Source organism: Sinocyclocheilus grahami, unplaced genomic scaffold (assembly GCF_001515645.1).
Source record: "Sinocyclocheilus grahami isolate Dianchi unplaced genomic scaffold, SAMN03320097.WGS_v1.1 scaffold1296.1, whole genome shotgun sequence".
In the NCBI taxonomy this organism is placed as follows: domain Eukaryota; kingdom Metazoa; phylum Chordata; class Actinopteri; order Cypriniformes; family Cyprinidae; genus Sinocyclocheilus; species Sinocyclocheilus grahami.
In genome coordinates this window covers 168,050-188,049 of record NW_015506475.1, presented here as the reverse complement: position 1 = coordinate 188,049, position 20,000 = coordinate 168,050, and the positions used below count along the sequence as shown (strand labels likewise).

Below are 20,000 nucleotides of genomic sequence, written 5' to 3'. Positions count from 1 at the left end.
CTGTTATTATTATTATTATTATTTAAATACCATTTTTATTTAACAGTTAAACATTACAATAGTACTATTTATTTCGCTTAATATTCTTATTTAGCAATAACAATAATCAGGTATAGTAGTATATATTTATATTTAATGCCATGTCAGCATCAAAGGCTATTTTCATTGCAAAAACAATTTTAACAATACAAGTATAACAAATACAATAAAAACCAGCAAACAAACAATATTAACAAAGAATGCAGTATTCCTGTTTTGTAATATGCTTAAAAAATTTTATTTATTAAATATATGAATTTAAAATAACAGAATGGGCTGGATATTATATCTACCACAATATCCAATATAAAGTGCATGCATTACTTCTAAATGTTTTTAATACGTTTAATTTCACGTGGAACCTGATGAATAAGTAAAGCCTTAAACCCTTTTAAAAGTCCATTAAAGGATTTATGTGGTGTATATATATATATATATATATATTTATTTATTTATTTATTTATATATATATTTTTTAATGCTCATCAAAGCTGCATTCATTTGATAAAAAATACAGGAAAAAATGTAATATTGTGAAATATTATTATGATGTAAAATAACGTTTTTCTATTTTAATATACATTCAAATCTAATTTATTCCTGTGATGCAATGATTAGCAGAAGAGGCTTCTTTAAAAAACATTACAAGTCTTACTGATCACAAACTTTTGACTGGTAATGTGTGTGTGTGTGTGTATATATATATATATATATATTAGAATATTATATATTAATGAGGCAACAGTGACAGTGATATTGTGTTTATTCTCATTATATTCTCACATCAAGCGGTACACGTTTGTCGTCCAGCACAGGAAAAGAGCAAAATAAATACAGACGTACACCATCATAACCGATTCATAACATTAACGTAACGTCACGTGCACAACACACATGCTTTCACTCACACACACATTATGGGTTTGTGTCGTGGAGTGATGATTCAAGTGTTTATACTGCCATTCAAACCCACATACACACATTTACACTATATATATATATATATATAAATATAAATTCATATAGAGCTCAAAGAGTGTGATTTCAAAGTTATTGCCCATATCAGATGTGACTGACTGGAAATCTGTGATAATACTATCAATAATGACACTGATTTAATCATTAGATCCATTAGAAAGCTTCAAGATTTAAGATTCTGAATGACAGCGTGTCTCAACCTCATGAATCCTGCAAAGAAACGCCCAGCTCAGATTATTACAGCAAAGTGTAATCAAAGTCAAATTTTTTACCATTACATGACTATTTTCATGACAGTTAAACAGATTTATGCTAAGTTCTCGTGTACAAAAAATAAATAGTTAAATCATAAAATGTAAAATTCAAATAAATAATTTTGAAACCAAAACACTTACTAAAAAATAAATAAAAATGTATTATTTTTTAAAACAAGTTATAATTTTAACTAATATTACTAATCATCAATCATAAAAACCTCAAAACACAATGAAATTTATGAAATATTTTATTTAGCTGACCATTAACTGTCATCAGAGAACCATGTGAATATTTTCTCTTTAAGAATTATATATATATATATAGGTTTGGCTAAATAAATAAATAAATAATCAGTTATACACATTTCATTTGTACTCTACAAATATACTTTACAGCTGACAATAACTTGTTTGCATTAGAGAAGCACTCATATTTCCATCCCTGTAAACATGTTTAATTGTCATAAAAAATAATGACAGTGCAGAAAATGATTGCACATTAACTGTCTTAAAAAAGTCAAATCTAATTGGGGTGAAATATGAGCTGGACTTGATGTTCTTCTTCGCAGGTCTCATAGATTTCGAACAGGTGCGACGTGATGCATATTTGATGTGAAACAATCGCAGCCAATCAGGACGCAGGTGAAGCCGTGTGGGCGGAGCTACATGGTACAACACAGCAGAAATCAAAACAAAACATCTGCTGGTGCGTCGCTTGTGTTCGTGGCTATTCAGAACAAAAACACAATGACGATGAAGGAGATGTTATGCACGGGTTGTAGTGTTGCACCTGATTCAGACACTCGTGACGGAGAACAGATGGCACAAAACACAATCTCATATAAAGAAAACTGCTGTCCTCCAGAACAGATGCGTTTCGTCAGCTACCAGCCCTGAGTAAAATCATGACGAAAAGAAGAAACTCTCCGCTACATTTCTAAATCGACAATAATGGAAGCTCATTTCCAAAAAAAGTCAGAATTGTGAAAAAAAAGTTAGAATTGTGAAATAAAAGTTAGAATTGTGAGATATAAACTCAGAATTCCGAGAAAAAGTCAGAATTGTGAAAAAAAGTTAGAATTGTGAAAAAAAAGTTAGAATTGTGAAAAAAAAGTTAGAATTGTGAGATATAAACTCAGAACTCAGAAAAAAAGTCAGAATTGTGAAAAAAAGTTAGAATTGTGAAAAAAAAGTTAGAATTGTGAGATATAAACTCAGAATTTCGAGAAAAAGTCAGAATTGCGAAAAAATCCCAGAATTATGAGATTAATAGTTGCAACTACTTTTTTTTTAATTTTGTGGTTAAATCGAAAAGAAAATGAGATGTAAACTCAGAAAAAAAGTCAGAATTGCAAAACATAGGCCTAAACTTCGAATTCTGAGAAAAAGGAATTGCGAGATGCAAACCTGCAATTACGAGATTACAACTTGCTAATAAATTGCTTCATAATTTGCTAGATATAAACTTGCAATTGTGAGCAAGAAGTCGTAATTGTGAGATAAAGTTGCAATTAGCTTTTTTTATTTTTGTATTCTGTGGCAGAAACAAGCTTCCCTAGTCACTGGTCTGGCCGCAAGCAGCGGTCGACAAACGGCACGAGTTTCAAACAAAGGCCGAATGCGTTGAAGGCATCAAACGACACACAGTGTGAGCTGTGCCGAAGAACATGGTCCACCAACCACTAAAACAACAAACGCTGCTACACTTCAGTCTGTTAGACGCTATATATGTTCAACAGCTGCAATCAATCCATCAGTTTAACATTAAAAAGAGTCTTACTCAAACCACATGTGGTTACAAATGTCACGGCACTAACGACTAACCGCTAACACTACAGTAGTAACTAGCATTATATTCTATGTGGATACGATCACACACACAATAACCAACACACTCCATTAACACAATATTGGCATTCGTGGAAATACCACTTATTTAAAAAACTAGCTTAACTAGCTTATGATGGCTGCGCATTGCTGGTCATCCGCTAGTCTAGATGATTTATCAGTTGAACTGTTAGCTCAAGTTTGGTCGACCATCTTGGTTAAGTGGGTATTAGGGCAGGTTGACCACTTTGGACCAATAACAAACCAGCTACCATGTTCCAAAATACGTCATGTTGACGTGTGTGTGCTCTATGTTCAACAAGCTTATTGCACTTTCATATTTCACTGGGAATTATGAACAATAAGTAGTTCTTAAACAAGCAAACAAAGAGAAAGTTTCCCAACCACACAGCAAAAATTATTTTCTTACTTAGTATTTTTGTTGGGTAACACTACAATATTCCATTTTGAACACAAGAACTAAAAATGAAAAATAATTCTTAAGCACATATTAATCTTAGGTAATGTTAATTTCAACAATTGCTAATACAACGTGGCATCTGTTAATATTATTTAAGGAACCTGAGCTAATGGATAGTTTTATTTTTATTAGCAAAGATTAATAAAGGCTGTAACAAATTGCTTATTGTTAGTTAATGTTATTGTATAGTTAAGTTAACTAATGACTTCATTGTAAAGTGTTACCCTATTTTGGTCGTTTTCCATTATAAATACCTAAAAAATATATACTTACTTAAGAAACAAAATGTCTTAAAATACGAAGTCTTGTTTAATGAAAAATTGATTGAAAAAATTAGTTTTTGCTTAAAAAATGGGTGCTGTCAGTGGGGTCAGAAAAATAAACTTAATTCAAAGGGAAAATTTTCAGATGCAATTGTCAGATATTTTTTATTGTTTTAAGCATAAACTCACATACATTTTTCAGAAAACAAGACTTTAAGTAATTTTTTAAAAGTAATTTATCTTGATTTAAGAATATTTAGATATTCGTACTGGAAACAATACAAAAATACTGAGGAAAAAACATAACTTTTGCAGCACAGGAGCAACATTTCTGTTCTGAGCCAAAGCCAAAATGCATCAGCAAGCAATAAAATTAACCAATCACAACAGCATCTTGTTGTTCGCTGCTTAGCAAGGAGAAAAAGATTTAACGTGTGTGACGAAGAGAGAGCAGCAGCGCAATCAAACACACATCTGGAGATCCTGAACTTTCCTATAAGCATGCTGGGATAGAGCTGGACTAAGTGAGGTTTATCAGAAGAGTGAAGCGCTCGTTCCCTTACGTCAATCAAGTACAAATAAATCATCTGAAACACAAGAAAAACAATATAAACGTCCAGGATCGCAAACACTCACACACACTGAGCACTTGAACTGTTTCTCCACTCAGACGGGACTCCGTAATGTCTATAATCCTCCTCAACATCATCATAATCCTCCGAGTCACTGATCGACAGGAACAGGAAGTGAAGCTGTAGCACAGATGCACGATAAAGGCGGCTGTTGGGTTGCTAGGCAGGAGCCTAGTGAGGCAGAGGCACTAGGATGTCCACATAGTTGATGGGGAAGAACCCTGATTGGCCGTGGATCATGCCCTCGTACCAGTTGTCGTCAATCTGATTGGTCAGAGTGATGATGTCTCCCTCCTTGAAGCCAAGCTCGCCCTCGTTCTCCGGCTTGAAGTCATACAGCGCGCGACAGCACGGCTGATCCAACGGAGCTGAGCGACAGAACGAAAGCTCTTTAAAAAGTAGTTAGGGGAATGTTAAGTTATTATCATTAACAGAAGCAAGAACTATATTTAAACAAAATAAAAAGTTATGTTAGTGAAAACACTTTCATTTAATAAAAATTTTACAGAATGTACATTTGCAAAGAACAAAATCAATATGAAAACAATCAAATAAAAGCTAAACTAAATACAGAAGAGTAAAACACTGGTTATTTTTTCGATTTTGGGCTGTTTGGCATTTCATAAAGTGTTGTTTCAGACTGGTAGAAAGAAAAAATCCAAAATGCACATCTAAGTGTTTATTTTATTGTATTTATCTGTTTGCGTCTGTAGATTTCAATTACAATCCATATCGTCAAAAGTTTTTTCTCCACTTCAGCAGCACTTACACACACCAAAACTTACAGTTTTATTCCTCTCTATAATTTGAAGGTTTTTACTGAAGGGTTTGTTCATATTTCATTCACACTGAATTATACAACATTTTATTCCTAGAAATGTGGCGAAAATGCATATCTTTAAAGGCTGTGAGTTTTTTCTCCACTTCAGCAGCACTTACACACACCAAAACTTACAGTTTTATTCCTCTCTATAATTTGAAGGTTTTTACTGAAGGGTTTGTTCATATTTCATTCACACTGAATTATACAACATTTCATAACATTGTATTCGTTTTCTGTCTGTTGACAGCATTTTCTGATTTATGGAGAGATAAGAAGAGAAATTCAAAATCCCCTCTATAAAAACATTTAACTCTAATATGATAACAAAATCAAACAAGAATTTTGAACCCAACTCCAGATTTCTGTTCTGGACATTGCTCTGAAAGCGATTCTAACAATATTGTTATTATGTGTTGTTATCATTATAGTTGCACATTAAAAAAAATGCTGTGGGATTTACTTTGAAACAATTTTCACACAGAAATTGCTAGTAAATTTCACAGATAATTACAAAAAAAATAGCAAGTAACATTGAATTTAACTTAAAATTTAAGTAGAAAAACTGAAACAGTATTGTGTGTGTGTGTGTGTGAGAGTATGTGAGTGTGTGTGAGTGTGTGTATGTGTGTGTGTGTGTGTGTGTTTTTTTACCTGGTGAGCGTGCAGGAGATTTTGCAGAGTTTATTCCTCCGTCGTGATTCTCACTGGGCAGTTGAAGCTCCATGCGGGGTTTGGGGATGTACTCCTTCCGGGGTTTGTTGGACATCTCCTTTATCCTGTAACACACACACATATTTTAATCAACAGCACATATTTATAATAATTTATAATAATTATTAATTATAAAATAATTAAAATAATAATTAAATATAATACTTAATTTTTTTTTGCATGTAATTATATCTTCAAAGACAATTTTATTTTATTTTAGAAACATGCGTTTCTGGTAAATCTGATAAACTACAGTGTTATACAGGGAGTTTGGAGCATCTGACCTGTCTTCTATCTTGCTGGAGAGCTGCTGACACACACACTCGCACACACACACACACACACACACACACACACTAATGTGCTATATACTATAAAAAACGGATTCACAAATGTGAATCAAATTTTTTTGTCAGCTGAACAACTTTGATAACAACTTTCAACAATTTAATGACACATTTGCATGTTCATGGTTCTTGTACGGTAATTTGATATATTATGATTTAAATACATTTTTTGTAAAAAGAAATTTGCATTAAAATTATATATTAATTTTAATACTACGTTTTTATGATTTAATCAATTGTTAGCTTTTCAACTCACAAAACCCAGTTTGGCAAATCCTGATGTCACACAATTTCACATACTATTTAAAAAATAAACATTAACAATTTAAACAAAATAAACATTAACTAAAAGTCAAATGTATTTTATTTCAGCTAGTTGTCAAGGCAACATTTCTCATTTTCATTAAGTTTAATTTGATGTACTAAAGTAACTAAAACCGAAAAAAAAGAATAAAAACTATAAACATTCACATTCAAATATATAAACATTCAAAATAAAAAATAATAAAAACAGCAAACATGCACAAAATTATTAAAACTGTTTTGTATTATTTTTTATTTACCTTTATTTAACCAGGAAATTAAAAGCTCTTGAGATTTAAAATCTCATTTACAAGAGGGTCCTGGCCAAGATAGTAGTAAAAAAAAATTGTATGTTTGTTGTTTTCATTAGTTACTGTTCAAATTAAAAATATAAAAATAAAAACGTATTCAAAATGTTAATTAAAAAACTATAATACTAAAATAACACTGGTTTCTATATATATGTACTGTGCATGATATGCGCATTTTCTTTATGCATAGTCACTTATATATGACAAAATGCACTGATGTACAATATCCCACAATGCAATGGGCTCGACTTCCATTTCCAGCGTGACGAATAAAATTTAGATCTGCAATTTGGACTGAAAATGCAAAAAACAATATGCATTTTAAAGATTTCTGAGCTTTGCATTGTGGGATTACAGCATTCTAGATGTGCTCTGTTCTGTACTGCATTACTACAGCATTATTATTAAATGCTGGTATCATTACATTTTTAAAATTTCAGTACCGACTGGCACCGACATACACTAGCGCTCAAAAGTTTGGGATCAGTAAGACTTTTAATGTATTTTAAAGAAGTCTCTTCTGCTCATCAAGACTGCATTTATTTGATCAGAAATACAGAAAAAAAACTGTAATCTTGCAAAATTTTATTACAATATAAAATAATGGTTTCTATTTTAATATCCTTTAAAATATAATTTATTTCTGTGATGCAAAGCTGAATTTCCATCATCATTACTCCAGTATAAAGTGTCAGAAATCATTCTAATATGCTGATTTATTATTAGAATTATCAAACCATTTTTTTAAACTGCGGTACTTTTTTTCAGGATTCTTTGATGAATAAAAAGTTAAAAAGAACAGCATTTATTCAAAATAAAAATATTTTCTAACAATATAAATCTTTGCTATCACTTCTGATCAATTTAACACATCCTCGCTGAATAACAGTTTTAATTTCTTTCAAAAAAAGAAAGAATAAAAATGTACTGATCCCAAACTTTTGAACAGTAGTGTACTGTTAGAAAAGATTTCTATTTTAAATAAATGCTCTTCTTTTTAACTTTTTATTCATTAAAGAATCCTGAAAAAAGTATCACAGGTTCCAGCTCTGATAATAAATCAGCATATTAGAATGATGCTGAAAATACAGCTTTGATCACAGAAATAAATTACAGTTTAACAGATATTCACAGAGAAAACAGTTATTTTATATTGTAAGAACATTTTGCAAGATTACAGTTTTTTTCTGTATTTTTGATCAAATAAATGCAGCCTTGATGAGCAGAAGACTCTTCTTTAAAATACATTACAACTCTCACCGATCCCAAAGTTTTGAGCAGTAGTGTATGCACTTTTGAAGTATGAGTGGTAGTTAATACAACGCCGTACGTCGTTCTCCAGCAGGTTAAACATGCTCTGCTCCGCGATCTCCTTAGACTCGTCAAATTTCTCCAGCGCTTGTTTGAGCTCGTCGTCCATCACTTTCCCCTGACGCTTCTTCTTATAATCAAAGTCCAGACGGCGGCCTTCCATCTTCTTCAGATGATGCTGCGGGAGGAACACACACATTTACACACATCTGTCTGTCTGTCAGCGTTCAGCTCTCTCACAGCAGCACCGGTCGAACTCACCTGAATCTCTCGGAGATCTTTGTCGTGCAGGTTCTGCAGCGGGTCTATGAAGTTCTGTTTGACGGTTATATCTAAAGCGTCTTTCACCTCGCCGAGCTCATGCATGGATTCACCAGCGTCCAGCAGAGCCAGACCTGAGACACACAGATGAACAGCAGACTGATGATCTTCTAAAAATAAAACTAATACAAACGTTCAACCTGATTTAAGTTTCACTTAACTAAAATTCTAAACACATAATATGCTGATCTGCTGCTCGAGAAACATTTCTGATTATTATGAATCTGAATATTATTATAATATGTTAATATTATTGTTTATTTTTAAATGTATTTAATTTTAATTTTCTTATCGCTTTCGCAGTGCAGAAATACTAATACAGAAAAAATAAATAAATTATAAGTAAAAACATTGGAAATTAACTGCAAAAAATACTGTGTGTGTGTGTGTGTGTGAGAGAGAACATAAACACAGAGGCATTCACACATTCATTCACGCACAAATATGCACAAGAAAACCACTTAAATGTACCACCAAAACATGTTAAGTGGGAAAGAGTGTCTTGTCATTTCAAAGACCTTGGACAATATATGCGAGTGTTTAATTATTGCTGTTGTGCTATTGCTGCCATATGAATGCATGACTAGTGACTTGTTCACTAGCTTGACTTGTTTAATTAGATTATATGTGTGTGTGTGTGTGTGTGTGTGTGTGTGTGTGTGTGTTACCAAAGCAGGACTCTTCTCCGAGTTCACGGCCGAACTTCAGCATGGCGTCTGCCAGCACCGTCTCAGCCTGAGGGTAACCCGGACCCTTCTCCTGACCCCGGATCTTAGACATGGTGTTGATCATGCTTAGACGAGCCCTGGACGCTAAAACACACACACACACATACACACAATCAGAAGAGATGCTGATCCAAGCATACACTCACACTCACACACAGACACACACACACACACACACACACACTCACTCACCAGGGTTTGGCTGCAGGTATTCTGTGGTTTTGATCATGATGTCGAGCACCGCTCTGCTCGTAACGTCCACTTTCTGCACACAATCACACATGAGTTCGTGAATTAAGGTTTGGATTTGTCTATAGTGATTAAAATTAACTTTTATCAAAAATAACATATGTAAAATATGCATTCTCATAAGGATAGACTACAAAAAAATTATGTCCTCTTTCAAATTTGTCTTATTTTCCAGTACAAATACCTAAAAAGATTCTCAACTCAAGGTGCATTTACTGGAGAAGCAAAAGCTTAATATCTTAAATATTATTTCTTTTCCAGCAAATGTATCTTTATTTAAGAATTTTTAGATATCTGTACTGGAAAACAAGAAGAAAATACTACGCAAGAATAATTTTTGCAATGTATATGCTTCTGTGTGTGTGAGTGAGTGAGTGAGTGAGTGTGTGTGTGTGTGTGCGAAAGAGTGTGTGTGTGTGTGTGTGTGTGTGTGAAAGAGTGTACGCATTTTTGTGACAAACGAGGACATAAATTTGTATAGTGACACAGGTATAACATAGGTAGAGTGAGTGAGTGAGTGTGTGTGTGTGTGTGTGTGTGAGTGTGCGTGTGTGCCTGTGTGAGTGCGTGTGTGTGTGTGTGTGTGTACGTGTGTGCCTGTGTGAGTGCGTGTGTGTGTGTGTGCATGTGTGTGTGAATCTACCTTTTCCATTTCTTTGAAATCATCGTCCAGTTTGGTGCCTTCAGCTCCTCCGACCTTCTCACTGACTTTCTACAGGTGAGAAAACATGCAAATAATTACAATTACACAAAACACACAATCACAATGTCACTGTTGTGAATAAACTCCAAAGAATGATGATCTTCCTCAGTATTCTTGTCTTGTTTTCCAGTACAAATATCTAAACATCCTTAAATCAAGATACATTTACTGGAGATGCAAATGATGTGCGATATTATGTCTTATATTATTGTTTTCTGAATTTATTTTTAAGTTTATGATTAAAAAAAAAATTTTCTTACCAGTGACAGATATTTGTTTTTTTTCTCAACATTAAATCACTTCATTTTGAATATGTTAAGTAATTTTGCTGCTCAAGTAAATGTATCACATTTATGGATCACAGTTTCTGCAGTGTGTGGGTCGTGGATTGGATGATTGTAAACTACGGATGCTTCACTAGTAATTCACACTAGTAATTATGGGCTGTTTACTTGTAAAGATCTCCAGAAGACCATCAGAGAGCGTGAGTTCACTACACAGAAGATAAACGTGAAACACTAGTTATTCATAAACAGTAGGGGTTGTAGTCATTCTGCTGATATGAATCATACAGTACGAGTGTATATGAAGTGAAGGAAGCTCTTGTTTATTCTAGGCTCTGAATATCATGTGAGGATTGTGAAAGTGATGCACGAAGCCAGTTTCCATAGCAACAGTGACCTGATGATAGGCGTTAGACAGAAAATAAAGAAGTACATCCCCCATCCCCCTGTCTGTCTGCCTCTCATCACATCATCTGTGTTCATAACTGGATATTTATGAATCCAATCATAAGCATGCAATTTACAGAATAATGCGGAACGTCACATAATTTGGCAAATTTTGGACGAATGTATCAAAAGTTGCAGAATGGACTAGCGTGTGTGTATCTGTGAATGTAAAGTCACATACAACTCTCGACTGTCTCACTATATGAGGACATGAACATAGATTCACTTTACCTCACACTCACTCACTCACACTCACACACACACACACACACACACTTACTCCAGTCACACGTGATGTGTGCAATCATTCAGTTTCACACACTAATCTGTCCAGATCTCACAGCATCACGACTGGAATCCCCCAGGGTTCTATCTTGGCTCCAATGTTATTCTCCATCTATATGCTGCCATTAGGTTCAATTTGTAAGAAATATGACATTTTCTTTCACTGCTACGTGGATGACACTCAAATTTATCTCACCTTAAAACAAGATAAACATTGTTTCAAGGCTCGACTATTGTAACGCACTTTATATAGGGATAAGTCAAGGTTCACTTTCTAGACTTCAAGTGGTTCAGAATGCAGCGGCCAGGCTCCTGACTGGGGTTAAAAAATATGAACACATCGACGTTAATGTCATTACACTGGTTGCCAGTCCGCTCCAGAATTGATTTTAATGGTTTATAAAGCTCTAAATGGCTTAGCAGCACCTTCTTAGTCTTACCTTACTGATCTTTTGTGGAATAGCCTGCCGGCTAGTATTAGGACTGCCAGAACTGTAGGTAATTTGAAATCAAAACTGAAGTCTTATTTGTTTGAAATAGCTTTTAACAAATGACATAGTGTTATGTTATATTTGTCATGTATTTTTTTTTTGTTCTGTTTTTTATTTTTTTATTTTTTTTATTGTTTAATGTCAACAGCTGTTGTTTTGTGTGTGAGAGAGTGTGTGAGTGTGTGTGTGTGTGTGTGTGTGCAGCAAGGACAGAGTATTGATTCACATTTCTATTTCCGGTTGGTCGGAGGTGTTTATGTATGAGCTATTTTAGACACACACAGTTATATACACTCACAACTGAACGTATGCATTATGAATAATGTATTATTACGACAACCCTCGTAAAATGCTGCAAAACTCATCAGAACTGATATGCCATGCAAAAAAGTAATAAATACTTGTTTTCTCTACAATGTAAAATTAGTGGAGATCACTGGAGTACGTTTTAGGAAAAACCATGTGTGTGAGAGAGTGTGTGAGTGTGTGTGTGTGTGTGTGTGTGCAGCAAGGACAGAGTATTGATTCACATTTCTATTTCCGGTTGGTCGGAGGTGTTTATGTATGAGCTATTTTAGACACACACAGTTATATACACTCACAACTGAACGTATGCATTATGAATAATGTATTATTACGACAACCCTCGTAAAATGCTGCAAAACTCATCAGAACTGATATGCCATGCAAAAAAGTAATAAATACTTGTTTTCTCTACAATGTAAAATTAGTGGAGATCACTGGAGTACGTTTTAGGAAAAACCATTTCATTCTTTCTGCTTCAAGATTAGAAGAAACAGTTCTTTCAACAAAAAAATCATCAAATTTGAAATGTAACGCAGGGAATTCTGGGAATGTCAATTTACGGTTATTCACTGTAAATTATACGGTCTTTTTCACTTCCAAAAACGGTATACTACCGTCAAATTTATGTCCAGTACATGTAATGTCCAATACAGTTTTCACCGTATATAGTAGGGGAATTTACCGGTAACCATTTAACAGGTTTTTACCATAGCATTTTTACAGTCTTTTACCGTTAAATTCGCGGTAATTTTTTACAGTGTAGATTTTACTTAATTCCATGCTTAAATTTGACTTAAAAACAAATATGTGTACAAAAGAGAAATTAAGTAAAGTTTACGTCCCCTTGAGCATCAGTGAATGTTTGCAGCTTTTGTAATAGTTATGTCTGAGTCTTTTAGTTGTCCTCCGGTGTGAAAATGTGGATCTCAAAGTCATACAGTCATTGGTGGAAAGGATTCAAATATGCAGAATATATATAATATAATATATAATATATAATATGCACACAGAAACTCATAAACAACAATACTGTATGGGAAAAGGGGCACAACTATAATGATAACTGTAACTATAAATAACAACTAAACGTTGTCAAAAGTTATCAACCAATCAGACTTCCACGACTGACCGATGAAAATGCTACGTGAAATCTAATTGGCTGAGAGGGAACTGCACCTGGACTTCTTTTGGCAATCAAAGATGGATCTTTAATTTCATTACAATTTGATAATATATAGCAATATTAATCAAATGTATATTAGAAATGGCTGGGAGTGGGGTGCTTTGATATTTTGTACAAATAAATAACCTATAGTCTGTTTAACTGCTTGGTCAAACCCCTCGGAGCGATTTATCTAAAAACAACATATATTACAGCCTTTACGGCTCTTAAGACACTGCATATAAAAGATCAATGTTATGCCATATATTATGTCAGATACCTCAACTGAATTTAAAATCAGTGCATTGAATTTTCAATCTGTACAATGATGTCACTAATAATGTTTCCTATCAAATCAGCATCAAATGTTAAATGTAAACGATGCACAAGATATAACAATAAATGCTGTGATAGAATCGCTGTTTGGACATTTATTGGGAGGTTTTTTATTTTTCATCAAGTTTGTTTTCACTTTTTTTTTTCCATGAAAAGCTACTTCACACCAGCTAGACATTCAATGGTACTCTCCTCTAAGACAGTGAAAATACAGTTATATGAGAGTTACAGATAACTACATTGTCTGCAAATTCATTAGAATATAATGGTGTTATGACAAATATGAGTGCTGTGATAGAATCGCTGTTTGGACATTTATTGGGAGGTTTTTTATTTTTCACATTTTTTTTCCATGAAAAGCTACTTCACACCAGCTAGACATTCAATGGCACTCTCCTCTAAGACAGTGAAAATACAGTTATATGAGAGTTACAGATAACTACATTGTCTGCAAATTCATTAAACCTGTAGAATATAATGGTGTTATGACAAATATGAGAAATTCGTTATGGAGGAATCTTTGTTCTCCACATTTTAATTATTTAGGGAATAGTGCATCTGACATCAGAATATGTTCGAATATTTTCTATTCATTGTTTTAGTGCAAGAGGGATGGCTCTACACACAGTATTATCTTCTCTAAAGGAACATTTTATCGCAAATTTCTCCATGAATGCATTATACTGAATTAACTGACCATCTTCATTAAATCGACAACATAAAGAACTTTTTTGCTCAAACTATTCTTGTTTAAATAGCGTCTTCCTATTTATTGTAATAATTATATTATTCCACAAGGTGGCTCCATGTGGTGTAAAGTTGTGGGTAAATATCATTTTCCAGTATTGCAATATCTGTTTACGGAAATCTGAAAGCTTAATAGGCAATTTAGAAATCTCGAAATCGCATTTCAACAAAATTCTAACCCACCAACTCTTTTAAATATAGCCTTTGGTGTATGAAACCAAATTTAATTAGGCTGTGTTAAATAAGATTTAATTTAGTTCAATTATCAGACAAGTTTAAAACAACAAACTGACGATTTATATGCTTAATCATCTGTAATTGTATATACATTGTGATTGATTGTGGCTGGAATTTTTAAGAACTCTGTAAGAAAGAATAGTCAAATGCAGAAAGTAAAAAATTGGCCATTTCTGGATTTTTTTATTTCTAGAAAATATTCACATCTTACTTTAAATGTACTGTATGTAAAGTAATGTAAAGCTACTGTAATGTCACTGTAAACTTACATAATTTAAAAGAGGTATACTTTAAAATAACTATTTGGCCATTACATACATACATCTTCAAATAATATATCCATCACATTAAATGTTTAACTTTTTTTGTATTTTGGCCCAGATCACTCTCATGTAGCTGTAAAAATAGTTGCCTGCTGAGAATGGAATATATACATCTTCATGACTAGATAGACACACAGGTGAGTTTCTCTTTATTATACACGTTAGGTTTCTCCATCAGGTGTAAATGTGAGTAATTCTGTCAGATCATCCATCCACTGAGTGAGTGTGTACGGGTCGACCAGTCTGGTTTTGTCCATTAAAGTAAACTTTTTCAAATAACAATCGCCTTCACGGCAGTGAGTGACCTTACATATTCAGATAAAATCGGATTTTCTCCGCTCATGTTTACTAACTAAAAAAGGGGTCTATATGGCTGCTCTATCGAAGGAAGCCCCGCCTTCTGAGTAAAAGAGCCAATCGCTAATCGGTACAGTCAGTGTCACTACAGCTGCCGAGGTTGCTATAGAAACAGTCAATGCTCCGAGTTGTGCAGTTACAGGACTGCGCATGTGCATTGGCTGGTCTAGCTCAGACACGCTTTTTTAACGGTATTTGAGCAAAAGAAACAACATTTATGAGACAGTTGTTGTCAGATTGGTGATTTCAAATATGAAATTTAATCGTAGGCTTGGCGAACAGTTTTGGAGAATTTGATCTTGAATCTTGAATCTGCTCTTGCATGCCCGAGAGGCGTTTCAAAGATGGCCGCCGAGTGGAATGACTTGCCTTAAAAGGGCCTTTGGCCCAACACACCTATTTTATTTTTGTTTCAAGTTCACAAATGCAATTTTTTTCATAACAACAACATGCACGGATGAATCTTCGATAAGATCAGGAACATATATTGTAAAGAAAAAATATTCAAAGTTGTAAATTAAAGATTATTACCACAGGAACCAGATGAGTCCTCTGCACAATCTGACTTTGCTGCAGCCTGGAACTGAACTGCTGGTTTCGTCTGGTCAGAAGAGAACTGGCCCCCGACTGAGCCTGGTTTCTCCCAAGGTTTTTTCTCCATTCTGTCACCGATGGAGTTCTGGTTCCTCTGACTTGCTTAGTTGGGGACACTTCATTTCCAGCGATATCATTGACTTGATTGCACAGATACTATTTAAACTGAACTGAGCTGGATGATAACATCACTGATTTCAATGATGGCCTGCCTTTAACTGAAAATTGAGTGTTTACTATTGTCCTTTTGCATTATTAACACACTATTTTCCTATTTAATACTGTAAAGCTGCTTTGACACAATCTGTATTGTTATAAGCGCCATATAAACAAAGGTGACTTGACTTGATTATGGGAGTATGTTTTTACAAGAAAATACTATTTCGGTCTTTCGACTCCAGATTTTCATATTTAATTCAATGTGCTACTTGCTGTTTCTTGGTAACTATTTGTGAAATACACCAGCGATTTCTGAGCGAAAATTGTAAATTCTTCACCAGATTCTTTTCGGTGTAGGGTCAGTTCTGATCTCATGTTGTCACAGTCACAGGTTGCTATGGTGACGATCTCTACAGTCACAGGTGGGGTCACACGGCTCCTCTTTGACCTTTAGTAGAGGTCGACACCTGCCTTTCCATTGGTTATGCACGTGGCTGTTGCTATAGTGACCGTACGGCGTCTTCCAAAGTTGTTTGTAGTTGTACTGTGTGTATGTGTTGGTCATTGGGGACCGGTTGCCATGGAGACTGTTGACTGGTTGTCCTGGTGATAAGTGATCGTGTTCCTCACTGCGAGTTTCTTGTTTAAGCTTCAAAGGCGTACTGGACTTCCGCGACTTCTTTTTTGGCGTCATGTCAATCACATCACTAAGGTCATTCTGATTGGCCGTACGATTGCCTGTAGCTCCTCCCCCTCCTCCTTCACGGATAACTGGAATCTGATGGTCAGTCAATGCAGTGTTGGTGGTTGCCATGGAAACCTGCAAGGTAGTTTCACGCAAGGTCAAGACTGGTCGACGCGGTTGAGTGAGGAATCTGCGTGTCGCGTGTTCGACCGCGGTGTGCAGTCGTGGGTTGGGATTAGCGCTGTGTCGGTTGCGGCTGCGCAGTGAGCTGAACATCATGTTGCAGCCTTCGACAGTACAGCGATGTTTGATCTTCAAGTGCACGGCATTGAAGTGGATCTTCAGGGTGCCTTTATCGTAAAACGTCTTGGCACACGCACTGCAGCTCACGCGAGCTTTGCTCGAGGACGAACCGTTGCACCTTTCCCCGGTTCCCAAAGAGTCTGCGATCGGCCCGTCGACTCCCACTTGACGTTCTTCGTTTCGCAGGCGTTTCGGTGACTGCGTGGAACTTCGTATCTGCAATGGCCTTTCAGGTGCGCCATCTCTTTTGTTTCTGGTTCTCATTTCATCTGCGCCGTTGTTCCGTTTGCTGAGCCGCTGTAGTTTTTGTGTCGCAGGATGACGTTCCACAGTCGGCGAGGGTGGAAACACGGATGCACTGACGTAGTGAAACGGCTGCAGGAATGCTAGACTTCCTCCTGGCAGATTCTCAAAGTGGTGCGTTCTGGAGGGCGGTTTATCTTTCAACTTGAACGCGGGGTTGCGATGGGTTTCTGGGCAGATCTGCTGCTCCTCGGCCATGAGCTCCACGATGGATTTGGTTTCCCCAAAACGTAGAAACTGACGCAAGGTCATGACCTCGTCCTCTGGGCTCATGCTGACCCAGCGATCCAGAACCATCCCCAAGGAGTCCTAAAGGATGAGAGTTAAGGCCTGTTCAGACCAAGAGCGATAACTGTAACGACAACGTATTAGCGTCCACAGCAGCGGACGATAACCTTGTTTATTATTAGGGTTGCAAAAAGGTGGAAAATCTCCAGTAAATTTAGGAAATATTCCAGAAATTTTGGAAACTTTCCAGGATTTTTTGGACTACTCCAGGGATTTTTGGAAAGTTTCTGGAAATTTTCCACCCCTTTGCAACCCTATTTATTATAGGTTTTGTCGTCTGCCGCTATAATCGCTAATGCTGTTTCATGCATTCTGAGTTATTTACACTGTTAAAGAGTTGGATTCTCATGTTAAACATGGCCAAAGATTCAAAAAACGAGTTGGACGAATGACGACTGTATTTCTGTGCCAAATACACTCCTTCAGGGTTCGTATAAGTTTCGGAAAGTTTTTTTCCCTGTATGATGTCATAAAGGGCGGGATTTCATTGTATGGGCACTTCTCCCGGAAGAGCACGCACACATCAACCAGAACGCGAGAAAGAGCAGCCCTTCAACGTGCTTCATTCGTTAATTCATTAGCCATAGTAATTTAAAGGTGACATATCATGAAAATCTGACTTTTCCAGGTGTTAAGTGCTATAATCAGGTCCCCAGTGCATCTACCAACCAAGCAAACGTGAAAAAGATTAACCCAGTAACTTTGTTTTGGGAAGCCTTTTTCTGCAAGTGTCTGAGAAAACAAGTGCGTCTGATTTCGCTCGCTTGGTGACGTGGCAAAGGGATCTCATTATAATATCACCGCCCCTTAATCTGTGAGTTTACACCCACGGCGCCATCATTTTGATTTTGCAAGCGACAACGGTGTATTAGTTCTAATGCCATGGAGAAAATTTGAGCAAAACATGCTAACTGTTCTGCCTTTGTCTGTACAGACGAGCACAGAACAATGTTTAGATCTAAAATAAACATGCGATTAATTTCCCTGCTGTTTACCTTCACAGACAAAACTGTTTTTTGTAACTCGTGTGTTTTTAACGTAAACTTGTGTGTGAATGAGAACTTAGTTTAGTGCTCGCATGCTGAGACAGCCGCTTTCTGTGCGTGTGCTTCAGATGCGTGCGCTCAGAAAACCCTATATCTGAAGTTTAAACTCATATGGTTTAAAATGCATGATTTCAGCGCGATAAACATGATAATCAGAACCAAAACAGATGTTTTTAGCAGGTCTGAGCTGTAAAGGCACAGTTCTATTCTGGAAAAGGGGGCGGGGAGCAGCAGCTCATTTGCATTTAAAGAGACAGGCACGAAAAACAGCCTGTTTCTGCTTCCACTCAAAATGATATAATAAATGATTTGTGGAGTATTTTGAGCTGAAACCTCACAGACACATTCTGGGGACACCAGAGACTTATATTACATATTGTAAAAAGGGGCAATAAGTCAATATAAAATATCCTTTAAGTCAATCAAATTTTTGTTCCCGTTTTATTTATGTCAACGTCACAGCTTGCAGACGATCGCTACGCAATAGCTGTGCATGCTTGTGGCTCTTTAGCTCCGCCCACAGCTGTTTTCGGAAAGAAGTGTAAAGCTGTATCTGTCTTTTATAAATCTGATAAAACTAAAGACTCTTCGGAGACATGAAGGATGCAGTACTACTCTATAAGTACTTGAGATTAACTCTGTGTTATGTCACCTTTAAAGTCGGATGGATTCTGGTTGGCTGTAATGCTTATATTGTTCATCAGATGGGAAAAAATGGCTCTGAAAGTGATTACAACAATATTGTTATTCTGTGTCATTATCATTAGTGTGGACTTTGCTATTCTTATAGATAGAGCGATTATTACAGTATATCTGCAGAGTTTTAAAGTCAAAGGTACTTTTTAAGACCTGCACAAACACAATTAATACTGTATGTTCACAAAGAAACAAGCCTAAAAATAAATCATGTATTTCATATTCTTTTACTTGCTTAAACAGGCTGCGGCACAGGACTTAGTGTGTGTATGTATGTATGTGTATGTGTGGCTTTGCATAGTGAAACAGACATGTATGTGTGTGTGTGTGTGTGTGTGTGTGTGCGCGTTCGTGTGTGTGCACTGTGCATGTGTGTTTTTGCGTGTATGTGTGTGTGTGCAGGTATATACTGTATGTTTTTGCATGTGTGTGTGTGTGTGTGTGTGTGTGCATGTGTGTTTTTGCGTGTGTGTGTGTGTGTGTGTGTGTGTTTTTGCGTGTGTGTGTGTGTATGTGTGCGTGCAGGTATATACTGTATGTTTTTGCATGTGTGTGTGTGTGTGTGCATGTGTGTTTTTGTGTGTGTGTGTGTGTGTGCAGGTATATACTGTATGTTTTTGCATGTGTGTGTGTGTGTGTGTGTGTGTGCATGTGTGTGTGTGTGTGT

The 20,000-nt window shown here is 35.7% G+C and overlaps 2 protein-coding genes across 2 annotated transcripts in view; both read right to left on the bottom strand.

Moving 5' to 3' along the window:
* Positions 1 to 4,116: 4,116 nt before the first annotated feature.
* On the bottom strand, positions 4,117 to 11,010 carry LOC107568960 (endophilin-A1-like). Its single transcript, XM_016254960.1, has 9 exons — positions 11,002 to 11,010; positions 10,225 to 10,293; positions 9,525 to 9,597; positions 9,273 to 9,416; positions 8,545 to 8,678; positions 8,264 to 8,461; positions 6,296 to 6,333; positions 5,952 to 6,076; positions 4,117 to 4,845 (listed from the first exon to the last, which is right to left on the bottom strand). Exons 1-9 carry the CDS (start codon positions 11,008 to 11,010, stop codon positions 4,649 to 4,651), a joined length of 987 nt encoding a protein of 328 aa, XP_016110446.1. The 3' UTR covers positions 4,117 to 4,648.
* A 5,387-nt stretch (positions 11,011 to 16,397) lies between these two features.
* LOC107568959 (zinc finger protein basonuclin-2) overlaps positions 16,398 to 20,000 on the bottom strand; it is a 5,312-nt gene continuing 1,709 nt past the window's right edge. Inside the window, exon 5 of the mRNA XM_016254959.1 lies at positions 16,398 to 17,612. Coding sequence (XP_016110445.1) covers positions 16,398 to 17,612 — 1,215 coding nt within the window. The remainder of the gene's footprint in view (positions 17,613 to 20,000) is intronic.

Excerpts from the sequence above, each read along its gene's own strand:
- LOC107568960 (XM_016254960.1), bottom strand. Across the intron at positions 8,679-9,272 it reads CGGAGAAGAGTCCTGCTTTG|GTCTGGCTCTGCTGGACGCT; the intron begins GTAACACACACA and ends TGTGTGTCTCAG. Across the intron at positions 6,334-8,263 it reads ACCACTCATACTTCAAAAGT|TGTGTGTGTCAGCAGCTCTC; the intron begins GCATACACTACT and ends TGTGTGTGCGAG.